This window comes from Capricornis sumatraensis, chromosome 3 (assembly GCF_032405125.1).
Source record: "Capricornis sumatraensis isolate serow.1 chromosome 3, serow.2, whole genome shotgun sequence".
Taxonomy (NCBI): Eukaryota; Metazoa; Chordata; class Mammalia; order Artiodactyla; family Bovidae; genus Capricornis; species Capricornis sumatraensis.
The window spans coordinates 179,319,923-179,333,188 of record NC_091071.1 but is presented as its reverse complement, the minus strand read 5'-3'; the positions used below and the strand labels follow the sequence as shown (position 1 = coordinate 179,333,188).

Below are 13,266 nucleotides of genomic sequence, written 5' to 3'. Positions count from 1 at the left end.
CAGTGAGTCAGGGCTGGGTCTACCCAGTCACGTGACTTCACGTTCTCACGCGGTGGCTGTTTCTTGAGACCTTGCTCCCTGTCAGGCCCCAGCTCCCCGGGCTCCTCCTGGCTGGGTCCTTGTCAGGCTGGGTCTCCGTGGGGACTGTGGAGGCTGAGGCTGTGGCCCCAGCCAGCAGAGGGTCTGCTGGGATGGGGGGGTCTCAGTCCTGGCTCCCCCTGGGCCCCCACAGGACATGCTGAAGAACACGCCCAGGGGCCACCCGGACAGGCTGTCGCTGCAGCTGGCCCTCACGGAGCTGGAGACGCTGGCCGAGAAGCTCAATGAGCAGAAGCGGCTGGCTGACCAGGTGGCGGAGATCCAGCAGCTGACCAAGAGCGTCAGTGACCGCAGCAGCCTCAACAAGGTGGGTGCCGGCCCCCGCCCGACGCCCCTGTCACCCGCCTCCCGGCGCCTCCAGGTGGCTGAGAGGGAGGGGTGGCTCCTTGCTCCTCTGGGGTCCGCAGACCTTACCTTGAACGTGTGAAAGTGAAAGTGAAAGTGAAGTCGCTCAGTCGTGTCCGACTCTTTGCGACCCTGTGGACTGTAGCTTACCAGGCTCCTCTGTCCATGGGATTCTCCAGACAAGAATACTGGAGTGGGTTGCCATTTCCTTCTCTGGGGATCTTCCCGACCCAGGGATTGAACCCGGATCTCCCAAATTGCAGGCAGACGCTTTAACCTCTGAGCCACGCTAACCTTGACCATAAATCTTTTTCCCCCCAATATTTATTTATTTATTCCGATGGTGCTGGGCTTTGTTGCCCTGTGGACCTTACTTTGACCATAGTCTCTCTTTTCCCCCTAATATTTATTTATTTATTCCAGTGGTGCTGGGCTTTGTTGCCTTGTGGGCCTTACTTTGACCATAAGCCTCTCTTTTCCCCCCTGATATTTATTTATTTATTCTGATGGTGCTGGGCTTTGTGGCTGTGTGGACCTTACCTTGACCATAAGCCCCTCTTTTCCCCCTAATATTTATTTATTTATTCCGATGGTGCTGGGCTTTGTGGCCGTGTGGGCTTTCTCTGGTTGCAGCGTGGAGGCGTCTCTTGCTTTGGAGCACGGGCTCTCGGGGGCTCAGTTGCCCTGCGGCCTGTGGGATCTTCCCAGACCGGGGGTTGAACCCGTGTCCCGTGCATCGGCAGGCGGCTTCTTAGCGCCTGGACCTCCAGGGAAATCCCGAGGACCAGTCTTAACTAGAAACCCCTGCCGTCCACCCCGACATTAGTTACCACTCAAGCGTTTTTAGGATAAAAGCTGATTTTATTTAGCAGTAGAATTGCCAGTAAAGACGCCTGAAATGATAGCCTAGTAGTATGTTTAAACGACTGGGCCGTGGAGTCAGAGTCTGCCTTTGAATCCGGATTTTGCCACTGATGTTTACTGTGGGGAATCACTCAATTCTCTGAACCTCAGTTGCTTGCTCTGAAACCCTTCTCTGAAATGAGTTTGACAGCACCTGACCCTTAGGGCTTCTGCAAGGCCAAGGAGAACACTGGCAAAGTGGCGGACCCAGAGTCCTTAATGCAAGGTGGCCCTTGTCATTATTAGTGTTATTTTTTAAAAAGAAAGACCAAAAAACAAACAAACAAACCATGCCGTATTTTGAGATTGCAACTTAGAAACATTCTAGCAAAAAAATCTTAACTTTCAGATGAGTCTATTAGAGAACCCTGTTTTTTAAACTTATTAATTTTATTTTTGGCTTTGATGGGTATTCTTTGCTTTTTTGTGTTTGTTTTTTTTTTTTTAATTTGCAGTGCTGCTCTTCACTGTGGTGCGTGGGGTCTCATTGTGGGGGCTTCTCTTGTGGGGCACAGGCTCTGGGCACTTGGGCTTCAGTAGCAGCAGCTCACAGGCTCAGCAGTTGCGGCTCATGGACCCTGGTATACGAGGCCTCAGGACCTGTGGTTCCAGGGCTCAGCGGTTGCGGCTCGTGGCCCTGGGACACGAGGCCTCAGGACCTGTGGTTCCAGGGCTCAGCGGTTGCGGCTCGTGGCCCTGGGACACGAGGCCTCAGGACCTGTGGTTCCACGGCTCAGCGGTTGCGGCTCGTGGCCCTGGGACACGAGGCCTCAGGACCTGTGGTTCCAGGGCTCAGCGGTTGCGGCTCGTGGCTCTAGAACGCGGCACTCAGCAGTTGTGGTGTGTAAGCGTAGGTGCTCCAAGGCACGTGAAGTCTTCCTGGATCAGGGATCGAACCTGTGTTCACTGCATTGGTAGCTGGATTCTTATCCACTGTGCCACTAGGGCGGTCCCTAGAGAACCCTGTGTTTAAAACACAAAGTTGGTACAAGAGACTCAGTCACCTCCCGGAGTCACCTGTCGGTGATCTTCAGTCCTGTGTCTCCTTGGCGGCTTGTGGCATGCACAGCCTGCAGCTGCACCCGCATCCGGGAGGTCCCCAACCCCGGGCTCCACCCCCTTTCACTCAGTAGAGGGTGGGACTTGGCCCTGATGGTGTGCGGGGAGGCGACTACGCCCCAGGACACTTGGCAAGAACAGAGTTGTTCTCTGGGGAAGGGACATCGTGTAGGGTCACAGGAAGGTGTTCAGATCATCCGGGGGAGAAACAGGGAGCCTCCTGGCTCTGTGCCCCCAAAAGCAGAACTAGGGCCAGTGACTGAGGTCAATGGGATTTCAAGCCACAAGGGGAGGACTTCCTAGTGTTTGTTGAGCGTCACCATGAGTGCCTCCCCACGTGGCCCGCGCTTTACAGCCTGTGATGCTCTCTGACCTTCACTGTGATCTTTGATCTGTACCACAGGACCGCGGAGCAGGGCCCGGACAAGATATTCTAAGCTTCGGGGTCCTGCATCTTAAGACGGTCCCACCTCAGGCCAAATTCAGTCTGCACACGTGTGCTCAGGCCCACACAGGACTTCTAAGAAGATGAAATTGGTTGCCAGCATTTAGAAATGGAGAAGCGTCCCACAAAATTTAGACTTGTTCATCTTCTCCAAGGGTTGGAAGAGCTGGCATCTTGGCCCACCTTCCCACGTGGGGCCGGTCAGCTGAGTAGCAGCTGCCCATGCCCCCTCAGTCCCCATCTGAGTCTTTCCCCCGAGGTTACCTGCTGGCAGTTGGGTTTGCTCCACGTGTTCCAGGAGGATAGTGCTGGGAAGAAAGATAGGGCAGGAGAGGAGCCCCCGCCCCGGGGTGCCTTGTCCAGGATTGCCCAGGGTGGGCCTGAGGCGTGGGGGCATCCCTCCTCGCCACCCCAGGCGGGGCGGCCCCAGCCCTCTAATTCGGAATGCCTCTCAGGAAAGCGACTTTGGCCTAGTCACAGCTGCACGCTGCCGCCTGAGGGCCCGGTCACGGCCGCGCGCTGCCGCCTGAGGGCCCCGTCACGGCCGCGCGCTGCCGCCTGAGGGCCCCGTCTCGGCCGCTGGCGCCTGAGGACCCCGTCTCGGCCTCGTGCTGCCGCCTGAGGGCCCCGTCTCGGCCGCTGGCGCCTGAGGACCCCGTCTCGGCCGCGCGCTGCCGCCTGAGGATCCTGGCGCCTGAGGGCCCCGTCTCGGCCGCACGCTGCCGCCTGAGGATCCTGGCGCCTGAAGGCCCCGTCTCGGCCGCACGCTGCCGCCTGAGGATCCTGGCGCCTGAAGGCCCCGTCTCGGCCGCACGCTGCCGCCTGAGGGCCTTGTCTCGGCCGCGTGCTGCTGCCTGAGGGCCCCGTCTCGGCCGCGCGCTGCCGCCTGAGGACCCCGTCTCGGCCGCGCGCTGCCGCCTGAGGACCCCGTCTCGGCCGCGCGCTGCCGCCTGAGGACCCCGTCTCGGCCGCGCGCGGGCGCCTGAGGACCCCGTCTCGGCCGCGCGCGGGCGCCTGAGGACCCCGTCTCGGCCGCGCGCTGCCGCCTGAGGGCCCCGTCTCGGCCGCGCGCGGGCGCCTGAGGGCCTTCACGCTTGAGAAGCACCTCCTCCCGTCCCCTGCCGCCGCTTCTCTTCCGCATCGTGAGCGCTTCTCTCGCTTCGGCTTACGCGCCTGTGGGGTCGCCTGGGAGAGGAAGCCCTTCTTAGACCTGCGCGGGAAGGAGCTGTGCTCCCCTCTGTCCGCCGGGGGGACACCCAGGCCGCAGGAGGCCAGGGAGACCTGTCTGGAGCTGGGAGGGGACCGAGAGCCCCGAGCCCGAGTTTCCCGCCGTCAGGGGGCCGTGGCGGGGGCCGCGCAGCGCGCCCTCCCCGGCCAGGGAAGCTGGTCCCCGGCGTGGTCTTGGCCGCTCTGAGCCCAGCGCTGAGGTTTCCCCCTCGCCGCCCGTCCCCCAGAGAGAAGTGGAAACGAAACTGGGTGTGCCCAGAGCGGAACCGTGTCGGCTGTTTCAAAATGTGCCTGCTCAGGACCTGGCTGCAGGGGGCTGCTTGTGCAATATCCGAGCTTTCTTTGGTCTTTTGTTTTATCTGCTTAACTGGCAGGAGGGTGGTTGCCAGAAAGCAGGGGACTTTCCTGTCCCGCGTTCTGGGTCACGGCACACGTGGCTGTCTTTCTGGGGCCTTCTGTCTTCAGGGTCCCAGCTGTGTTTTCACAAGCCGGTGGTCAGCTGGGTGGTGGAAGTTGTGAGGTGGGGGAGCCCAGCCTTTGCAGTCATGGGGACTCCTGGGGCCCCCCGAGATTTTTGTGTGTTGGGAGCCATGGGCCTTTCCCTGACTCCCCTCACCCCTAGCCTGGATCTGGAGGGTGTGTGGCCAGCTGCCTCGTGCTGCGGACCGTGCGTGTGGCCCGGCTCCAGCCTGCCCTGCTGCTCAGCCAGCACGGGGTCTTGGCAGGCCGCTTTATGTCGGGAATGTCTGCCCCTTCATCTGAGAATGGGGGGCCTTGGGGCATTGGAGCTGGTGCGAGGAGAGTTGGGCTCTCTCGTGGCGTGTGGAGTAGCTCAGGGTTCCCTGCTGCCCCGAAAGCCATGGTTCTTCAGAGGATGGCAGAGTGTTCTCTCCGGGAGAGGAGTGACCGCCCTTTTCCTTGTGAGGATGGGGAGGAGGGAGTTGGCTGTTACGAGAATGAACTTGTCTGAATACTCTTCTTCTTCCCCCGCAAAACCCCTTCTTAGCAAAGACATGTTTTCCGAGGGTCCCTGGCTTTGTTGGTGGGCCTGTGCTGGCTGGTGTCCAGCCCAGGATGGGCGCACGCCTGCCTGGAGGCGTGAAGGTCTTCGACCTGGTCAGCGTGGTCCGAGGGCTGCCTCGCTGGCCAGCAGAGCCCTCCCAGCCCCGCACGAGGCCTTCCCTGAGGCCCGTGGCCGACGCGGGTCAGCAGGTCAGGGCGAGGAGCGGGACCTGCCTTCAGGCCAGGAGTCTGCCTGCTTGAGGCCGCGAGAGCCATGGGGACAGGGGCCATCTGTGGGCTGTCCCACCGTGGGGCAGCTCGCTGGACGTCACGCAGGGCAGGCACTTAGAGGGGCCCCGCATTTGGGTTAATGCTCTGCTGTCAATGTCTTGAAGTTCTTAATAATTCTGAGTGAGCCCCGTCCCGGGCTCTGCAGGTCACATAGCCAGAGTCACATGTTTCCTTGGCGGTGTGAGCTTTGGTGCTGTCACCCACTTGACAGCCGAGGGGGCCAAGGTGTGGGCAGGCAGCCCAGCACCTGCCAGGGGGCTCCACGGCGTGCCTCGGAGCCAGGGTCGGCGTGTGGTTCTGTGCCCTGGAGCCGTGCTGCCGACAGGGATGGAGCGGGGCTGGCGGGGGCTGGCTCGCCTGAGCAGGGTGCTGGCCGCTGGGGGGCTGGCGGTCAGTGCCTCTGGTCCCCAGGGGTGGAGGGCGTGGTCCTGCCTCACCCTCGCCCCTCCTGGCCGCGGTCCCCTTTGGGCGTGGAGGGACCGCCCTGGGTATTTGGCGCAGTGATGTCTGTGGAGCAGCCCGTGAGCAATGCTGGTGTTGATCTTGCTTTGTCTGCTCCCCCAGCTTCTGACCTCGGGTCAGCGCCAGCTGCTCCTGTGTGAGACACTGACGGAGACCGTGTATGGTGACCGCGGGCAGCTGGTCAAGTCCAAGGAGCGCAGGGTCTTCCTGCTCAACGACATGCTGGTCTGTGCCAACATCAACTTCAAGTAAGCGGGCCTGGCCATCACCCCCCACCCCGGGGATCCCTCCCATCGCACCGCAGTCTGTCCCAGCCAGGGTCCCGCATGAGCCTGGCTGAGGTCTCCGACTATCCGACTTCCTCTTCATCTCTCTTTGCCTCTATATCCCTGGTCCCCAGAGCTAGGAAGCACCTGCAGAGGTCACGGGGGGCCAACAGCTGGCCCCTGCACAGGGTGGGCTCTCCTGGAATTCTGTCCTCAGGATGGAACAGCCTGCTGAGTTTTGACCACTTTGAAATCCAAGAGGGTCTTCCCTGTGTCCAGACCAGGTCCCAAATCCCTGCTGTAGCATTATTATTTTTATTTTTGGCCACGCCGTGCGGCATGTGGGGTCTTAGTTCCCAGACCAGGGATTGAACCTGTGCTCCCTGCGTTGGGAGCCGGTGGTCTTAACTGCTGGACCGCTAGGGAAGACCCCCAAGTCCCTGCCACTTTAAGTCAAGTAGGTTTTCCTCTGGCTAGATCGCAGTGTTTTTAGCACGAGGCTTTGCCTTTCCCACCAACCCCCCTCCCCCCCCAATGCTGGAGCCTGGTTTCCTGGTTCTGGGTCAGAGGTTGCAGAAATGACTGGGGCCAGGCCGCCGGGCCTGGCTGGAGTTGGGACTGGAGTTAGAGCCCTGTAGTGGGGCGAGGGCCATGCCTGAGGCCTGAGTCTGCAGACTTGTGGCCCGAGGGTTGCAGTAGCCTTCCGGAAATCTTATGTCTGGCTTCTCTGGGGAATTCACAGAAAGATTGAGACATCCAACTTCTCTTGAAAATGGAATATCCCACGTTCTGGGCCCACACTGCCCGGGACCACATGGGCCTGCGTCTGGGCTGTGTGAGCCCTTCACTGGGCCTCCCCACTGATCTGGGTCCCTCCCATCTGCTGGTCAGTCCTTTGGGCATCAGGGATCGTGACCCTTGACCCCGTGAAGGCCAGTGGGACCTTTCCAGCCAGACTCTTAGCCCTGCCAGTGGAGGAGAACCTCATTCCTTGCTATTTGGCAGTGCTTTCAGAAACCCTGGAAGCAACAGCTGGCAACAACACCCCAGACCCATGGGGAAAGAGTCACCCACACTCAGGTGTTGACCCTGCCGGGCTCTCCTGCTCGCTCAGCCTCTGCCCCCTCGTCTGTCTGTCTGATTGTCCTTCCGGCACTCACTGAGCCCTCAGTTGGCGCCTGTCCACAGGTCTGGGTGGACTGGCCCTGGCAGGGGCCTCAGGCCAGGGAGCCTCTGGCTCAGGTCAGTGCGGCTCTGCCGACGACTGACTCTCCATGCACTCACTCAGCCACTCTCTCATGCAAACACTGTAGTTTTTTTATTTTTTATTTTTCTGACTGCACCGTGTGCCATGAGGAATCTTACTTCCCTGACTGGGGATTGAACCGGAGCCCCCTGCGTGGAGGGCTCAGCATGGAGTCTTAACCACTGGACTTCCAGGGTGTCCCCGAGCTCTTTACTTAAGTCCTGTTTGCATCCTGGGCTCCATGCAGGTGCCAGGGGTCTGACCGACACCCTCTCTGCCCTCCTGTTGCTTGGAGCCTCCAGGGTGTGTACGTGTGATGGGGGTGTTTAAAAGTGACAGCGTTAGTCTCTCAGTCGTGTCCAACTCTTTGTGACCCCACGGACTGTAGCCCGCCAGGCCGCTCTGTCCATGGGATTCTCCAGGCAAGAGTACTGGAGTGGGGAGCCATGCCCTCCTCCATGGGCTCTTCTAGACCCAGGGATCCAACCGGGATCTCCTGCATTGCAGGTGGATTCTTTACCCTCTGAGCCACCAGGGAAGCGATGAGGGTGTTGGTGGCCCACATTTGGGGGTCATTTTGGGTAACTTGGGGTGAGTCATGTGACCTGTCTGAGTATCAGTATCCTTTTCTGAAATAAGGCAGGCTTCCTAGCAGGGGCGTGGTGGGAATAGGGGGCGATGGAAGGCTAGCGTCCGGCCTAGGGAGAAAGCTCTCCACGTGGTACCCCTCCGCCCTCACATGGCCCAGCCCGGCGGCCGCCCCCCAGGGGGTCTCAGCACCTGCAGAAATTGCTCAGTAACAATAATGACCCTTCTTGTCTTTTTCCTCAGGCCTGCCAACCACAGGTAGGGGTTCCGAGGCTCGGGGTGGGCGTGCGCCTCTGGGGCTGGCCTGGGTACCCCAATGCTTGCACCTCCCCCGCTGCCCGCTCCACCTGCTCGGCTTGGCCGAGGGCTGTGCTGGGCTGCGAGGTGCCTGGCTGAGCGGACGTGCAGAGGAGCGGCTCCGGGCTGACCCTGGGGCGGGTGCAGCAGGCTCTCCAGGGCCGTGTCCTCTGTCCCTGGCAGGGGCCAGCTGGAGATCAGCAGCCTGGCGCCCCTGGGGCCCAAGTACGTGGTGAAGTGGAACACAGCGCTGCCGCAGGTGCAGGTGGTGGAGGTGGGCCAGGAGGGCGGCTCCCACGACAAGGACAACGCGCTCATCCAGCACGCTGGTGCCAAGAAGGCTTCGGCTGCAGGCCAGGCCCAGAGTGAGTGCCCGACCCCGCCCCGCCCGGCCCGGAGACTTTTCCTGCCATTTGTAGCTGTGCACAAGCACGCACCCATGTCCCTACTCGAGAGTGCAAATGCAGCCCCCCTGCATTCACCCCTCCACCCCCCAGCCTTGTACACCCTCACACGCATACATACACATGCACACACGGGCGTGACACGCAGTGACCTTGGATCCGAAAGCACGACCTCTAGGGCCTGCCTGGCCATTGCCTGCCTCCCTGTGGGACTGCAGGTTGCCTGTCTGTTCTGTGAGGGGCCCGGGTGGCCTGTTCCCAAAACCCGCAGAGCTCAGGCTCAGGGTGGCCTGGTTGTCCTGGATCCTCCTTCCCTGCCCTGACCGTCCCCTCAGACTCTGTCCGGTGACGGGGACAGTGAGAACTGGGGGTGACCAGCTCCCCGTCCGTCCGCTTCCTCCGTCTCCTGCTGCTGCAGACCTCCTGGCTGCCCTCCCTGTCCTGCGTGCCTCCCTCCCTGGGCCGACTCTTCCAAGTGCACACCAGAGCTGTGTGTCCCCCTGCACCCGAAGTGTGCTGGTGGCTTCCTGCTGCCCTGGGATGAGGCCCGGCGTCCTCACTGAGGCCCGCACACCCCTCCCGCCCCCTCCCGCCCCTGCCCACCCCCGCCTGCCCTGGCCTCATTCCTGGGGACTGAGTGCCCTCCTGCCCCAGAGCCTTCTCCCGTCCTCTGCCCTTTTCTGCGTGTTCTGCTGCTCTCTGGATTTTGTCTGGCTGCCCTGACTCATCTTGGCTCAGGTTACACTTCCTCCAAGAAGCCTTCCCGGTTCCTTTGGGCTGGCCAGGGGCCAGCCCTGTGCTCTCAAGGCCCGGCTGTGTTCTCACCTCTACGGCGATGCTCTGGTTGCCGTCTCATCTCGCCCCTTGGCGTGACTGTGGTCCTCTGCCTGGGTGTGTGGTGGATGTTCACACATATTTGCCGAGTGAATGGAGGAGGCAACTGCGGGGCAGCAGGAGGGCCTGACTCTTGGCCCTCCCCACCAGCCCTGTCTCACCCTAACCCTGGGGGTGCCTCTGAGGCAGGGGTCACCACACACTCTTGGCCTCAGGGGGCCGTACTCGCTTTACCCGCTGGGTCTGCCTCCCCAGGCCTGGGAGGCAGGCAGTGGGGGCTGTTCTGTGTTCCTGGCTGGCTGTTCACAGAAGCCCCCCAGGAGGGGCTCCTGGCCCGCCTGCCCCCCTCAGAGGCACCTCCAGCCCAGGTTCTGCTCCACTTTCCTGGGACCACTTGGACTTCTGCTCTGGGACCCCTCCTCCAGCCACTGTTTTATCTGTGACCGCATTTCTCAAAGTAGAGGGCTAGGGTGCCAGATCCCCTTCAAAGAGGAGAGAAGAAATCCTTGTTGAGCCCCAGTTGGCCTTGGATGAATTTTTATCATATTGTTATTCAAATACGTGCAGATCTAAGACTAGGTACAATATTAATAAACTTCCTATGCTCACATCCCTTTAACAACCATAACATCTAAACAGAATCACAAGCAGAATAGAAATGAAAGTACAAAACGATAAAATTCAAATTAGCAGCATTAATGGGACGTGATGGATGAGGTGGTTTTGCTGGAATGAAGTCGCTCTCTTACGGGCCGAGTTCTCTTGAGCTCTCAGCGCCTGTACCCTAAGGGGCCTCGTGGTGGTCCCCGTTCCCCTCCAGCTCGTCTCGCTGGGGTCTCTGCGGAGCCCTCCTCTGCCCTTCATTCGGTGGGAGCCTGTCTCTTACGCCCACGCCCACCTTGCCCCATGTTCGTTGCCTGGTGGCCAGCACACGGTACCAAAGTCCACGTGGCTCCAAAGTCAAGAAGCCCTCACCCCGGGCAGCAGGCCGTGGGTTTCTTCCTTTCTTCTTTCCTGAACACACCATGAGGTTCCTGGGATCTTAGTTCCCTGACCAGGGATAGAAGCCACGCCCCCTGCAGTGGGGGCAGATTCTTAGCCCCCGGGTGCCAGGGAAGCCCAGGGTGTGGCTTTGCAGCCCTTGCGTCCAGGTGACCGGGGATGAGCCTGTGAGATGGTCGTCCGGATGAGAGCCCAGATTGCCTGCCGCCACCCTCCCCTGGGGCTCCACGAGACCGCAGCTTGGCTGACGCAGCGTGGAGAACGCAGCCCGGCTCCCCTAGCCTCGCGTTTAGAGACCCCCCCCCGCCCGTCCAGTCCTGTGGGGCCCCTGGCTCTGTTTCTCGGTCCTCCCCTCAGGGCCTCGACACTGCAGTTGTATCATCCCGAGAGATCTGGGTGCTGTCACCCCCATCCCGCCTCTGTCCCATTGCCCTGATACCTTCCTCCCTAGTACCTCCCACTATCTCCTTAACTGACGCCTCCGCCACCCTACTGAGCTTCCCAGGCGGTGCCAGTGGTAAAGAACCCGCCTGCCAATGCAGGAGATGGAAGAGACACAGGTTCCTTCCCTGGGGCAGGAAGATCCCCTGGAGAAGGATATGGCAACCTACTCCAGTATTCTTGCCTGGAGAATCCCAGGGACAGAGGAGCCTGGCGGGCTACAGTCCACAGGGCTGCACAGAGTTGGACACGACTGAAGCGACCCAGCACGCACGCGACCCCAACCAGGTCGTCAGCTCCACGAGGACAGGGGCCTTTACTGTCTCGCGCCGCGCTGTCTCCAACACACACAGTCGAACCTGCCGCAGAGCAGGCTCCTAGAGCAGCTGTGAGCTGCTGGCCGTTCATGGGCTCCCTTGGCATGGCTGTCTCCCTTCACGGCGGCGCTCACCTTCCTCCTGGGCCCACGAGGGCTCCTCGCCACTCCTGGCACAGCTGGCTCTGTCTTCTGATCTTCTGTGACCCTGTGCATAGACCGAGTGTGGGCCAGACCCCAGGCGCTAGACTCCCCCGACTGGGGTGTCCCCGCTAGTAGAGAGAGCCTGGTAGTGTTTCCTTCCTTATCGTGAGTGCCATATCCCCAGGGCGACAGCTCTTCTTTTCTTTTTGAAGATGTGTTCATTTCATTCACGGCTCTGCTGCCGCCCGCCCGTGGGCTTTCTCTCCTCGTCTGCGCAGGGCTCCTCTCTGGCTGTGGTGTGCGGGCTCACTGCAGCAGTTTCTCTTGCGGAGCGCGGGCTCTGGAGTGGAGGCGCGTGGGCTCGGTTGTCCCGCGGCTTGTGGGATCCCCCCCCCCCCCGGCCCGAGCATCCCCCGGGTCCCCTGCCCTGGCCGGCGGACTCTCGGCCGCTGAGCCCCCAGGGAGGCGCGGCAGCCCTTCGCCGCTGTAGTGAGCGCCTGCTGGGGTTCCTGTTGGTGCCTTCCCCACCCACAGGGTCTCTCTCTCTGCCCAGATAAGGTGTACCTCGGGCCCCCGCGCCTCTTCCAGGAGCTTCAGGACCTGCAGAAGGACCTGGCCGTGGTGGAGCAGATCACCCTCCTCGTCAGCACGCTGCATGGCACCTACCAGGTACCCAGCGCCGGCCTGGGCCAGCTCCCCTCTCTCGGTGCCCGGCGTGCCCTGGCCTCGGGGCCCCCCAGCGGTGCCTGGTGACACCCCTGTGGCTGCTGGGAGTAGTGTGTGGTCTGTGGTCTGGGCGGAAGCCTTGGTTCCGGTTGAGCGGGGCCCGGCTGTGGTCATCTCTCTGTTGTTCCCTGTACAGAGCCTGGTTTGTCCCGCAGCGTTTTCCCAAGCCTCACCCCAAGCTGGGAGGGTGTGCCCCTTTCAAAGGAGGGGTGCTGGGGGTGTCAGAACCCAGGCCTGGTGCCCGGGAAGTGGCCGAGTGCGCGGACCCCTGCTCCTCTCCCCCTGGCGGGCCCCAGCTGCCCTGGAGTCGTGGAGGGTGGCTCTCGGGGACAGCGGGCTGTGTGCTGACGTCCTTGGCTCCCTCCGCCCTAGAACCTCAACATGGCAGTGGCTCAGGATTGGTGCCTGGCCCTGCAGCGGCTCCTGCGGGTGAAGGAGGAGGAGATCCACTCAGCCAACAAGTGCCGCCTGCGGCTCCTGCTGCCTGGGAAGCCCGACAAGTGAGAGGAGGGGCCGAGGAGGGGCATCGGGTCGTCCTGCTTGGGGCTGGGCTGGGCTGGGCGGGGGCTGGGCCCGGCATAGCTGTTCGCGTACAGAGCAGATGCTCATGGCCGCATTGATGAATGAATGAAGGACCCGTTCGTACCCGGGTGAGCCCGCCCTCTGTTGGGCTGCTTGGACACTGCCAGCGGTCGGTCGACCCTGCCATCCCCTGGGGCCAGGTGCAGCCAGCCTCCCCTAGATGCCTTCCCAGGAGCTGATGCTCCGTAGACCCACACCCGTTCCACAGGCGTTAGTGGACTTGACGCAGAGATGGAGAGGGAGCAGTGTGGTTCCCCACTCTGCAGATGGGGAGGTGGGGCTCAGACGTGGGAGGCGGGGCTGGGTTCTCAGGGTCCTCACTCCCAGGCCTACGCCGGGTGGTGAGCGGTCAGAGCCCAGTCTGTGACCCGCTGGGTCTGTTGCACAGAGACAGACACGACTGAGTGCACGCATGTGTGTGTGGCGGGGGCAGGCGGGGAGAGGCTTACAGGCTCCGTAGCTGCAGGGCACGGGGGACTGGAGCCCTGGGTGGGGGCCTGAACCTGCACGTGGCCCTCCCACTGGCTCCTGGCACCCTGCTGAGCCGCCCTGTCCCCCCTACCCCGTGCCTCCTCCTCCCCACGCCC

The 13,266-nt window shown here is 61.7% G+C and overlaps 1 protein-coding gene across 10 annotated transcripts in view; it reads left to right on the top strand.

Annotated features, from left to right (window-relative positions):
- ARHGEF10L (Rho guanine nucleotide exchange factor 10 like) overlaps positions 1–13,266 on the top strand; it is a 147,792-nt gene that overhangs the window by 74,695 nt on the left and 59,831 nt on the right. For 7 of the 10 annotated variants that reach the window (XM_068966878.1, XM_068966884.1, XM_068966879.1 and 4 more), the window contains 6 exons: positions 233–406; positions 5,936–6,081; positions 8,177–8,191; positions 8,414–8,595; positions 11,925–12,040; positions 12,470–12,597. In XM_068966878.1, coding sequence (XP_068822979.1) covers positions 233–406; positions 5,936–6,081; positions 8,177–8,191; positions 8,414–8,595; positions 11,925–12,040; positions 12,470–12,597 — 761 coding nt within the window. The remainder of the gene's footprint in view (positions 1–232; positions 407–5,935; positions 6,082–8,176; positions 8,192–8,413; positions 8,596–11,924; positions 12,041–12,469; positions 12,598–13,266) is intronic. The other 3 variants (XM_068966881.1, XM_068966883.1, XM_068966886.1) reach the window with 1 other exon arrangement.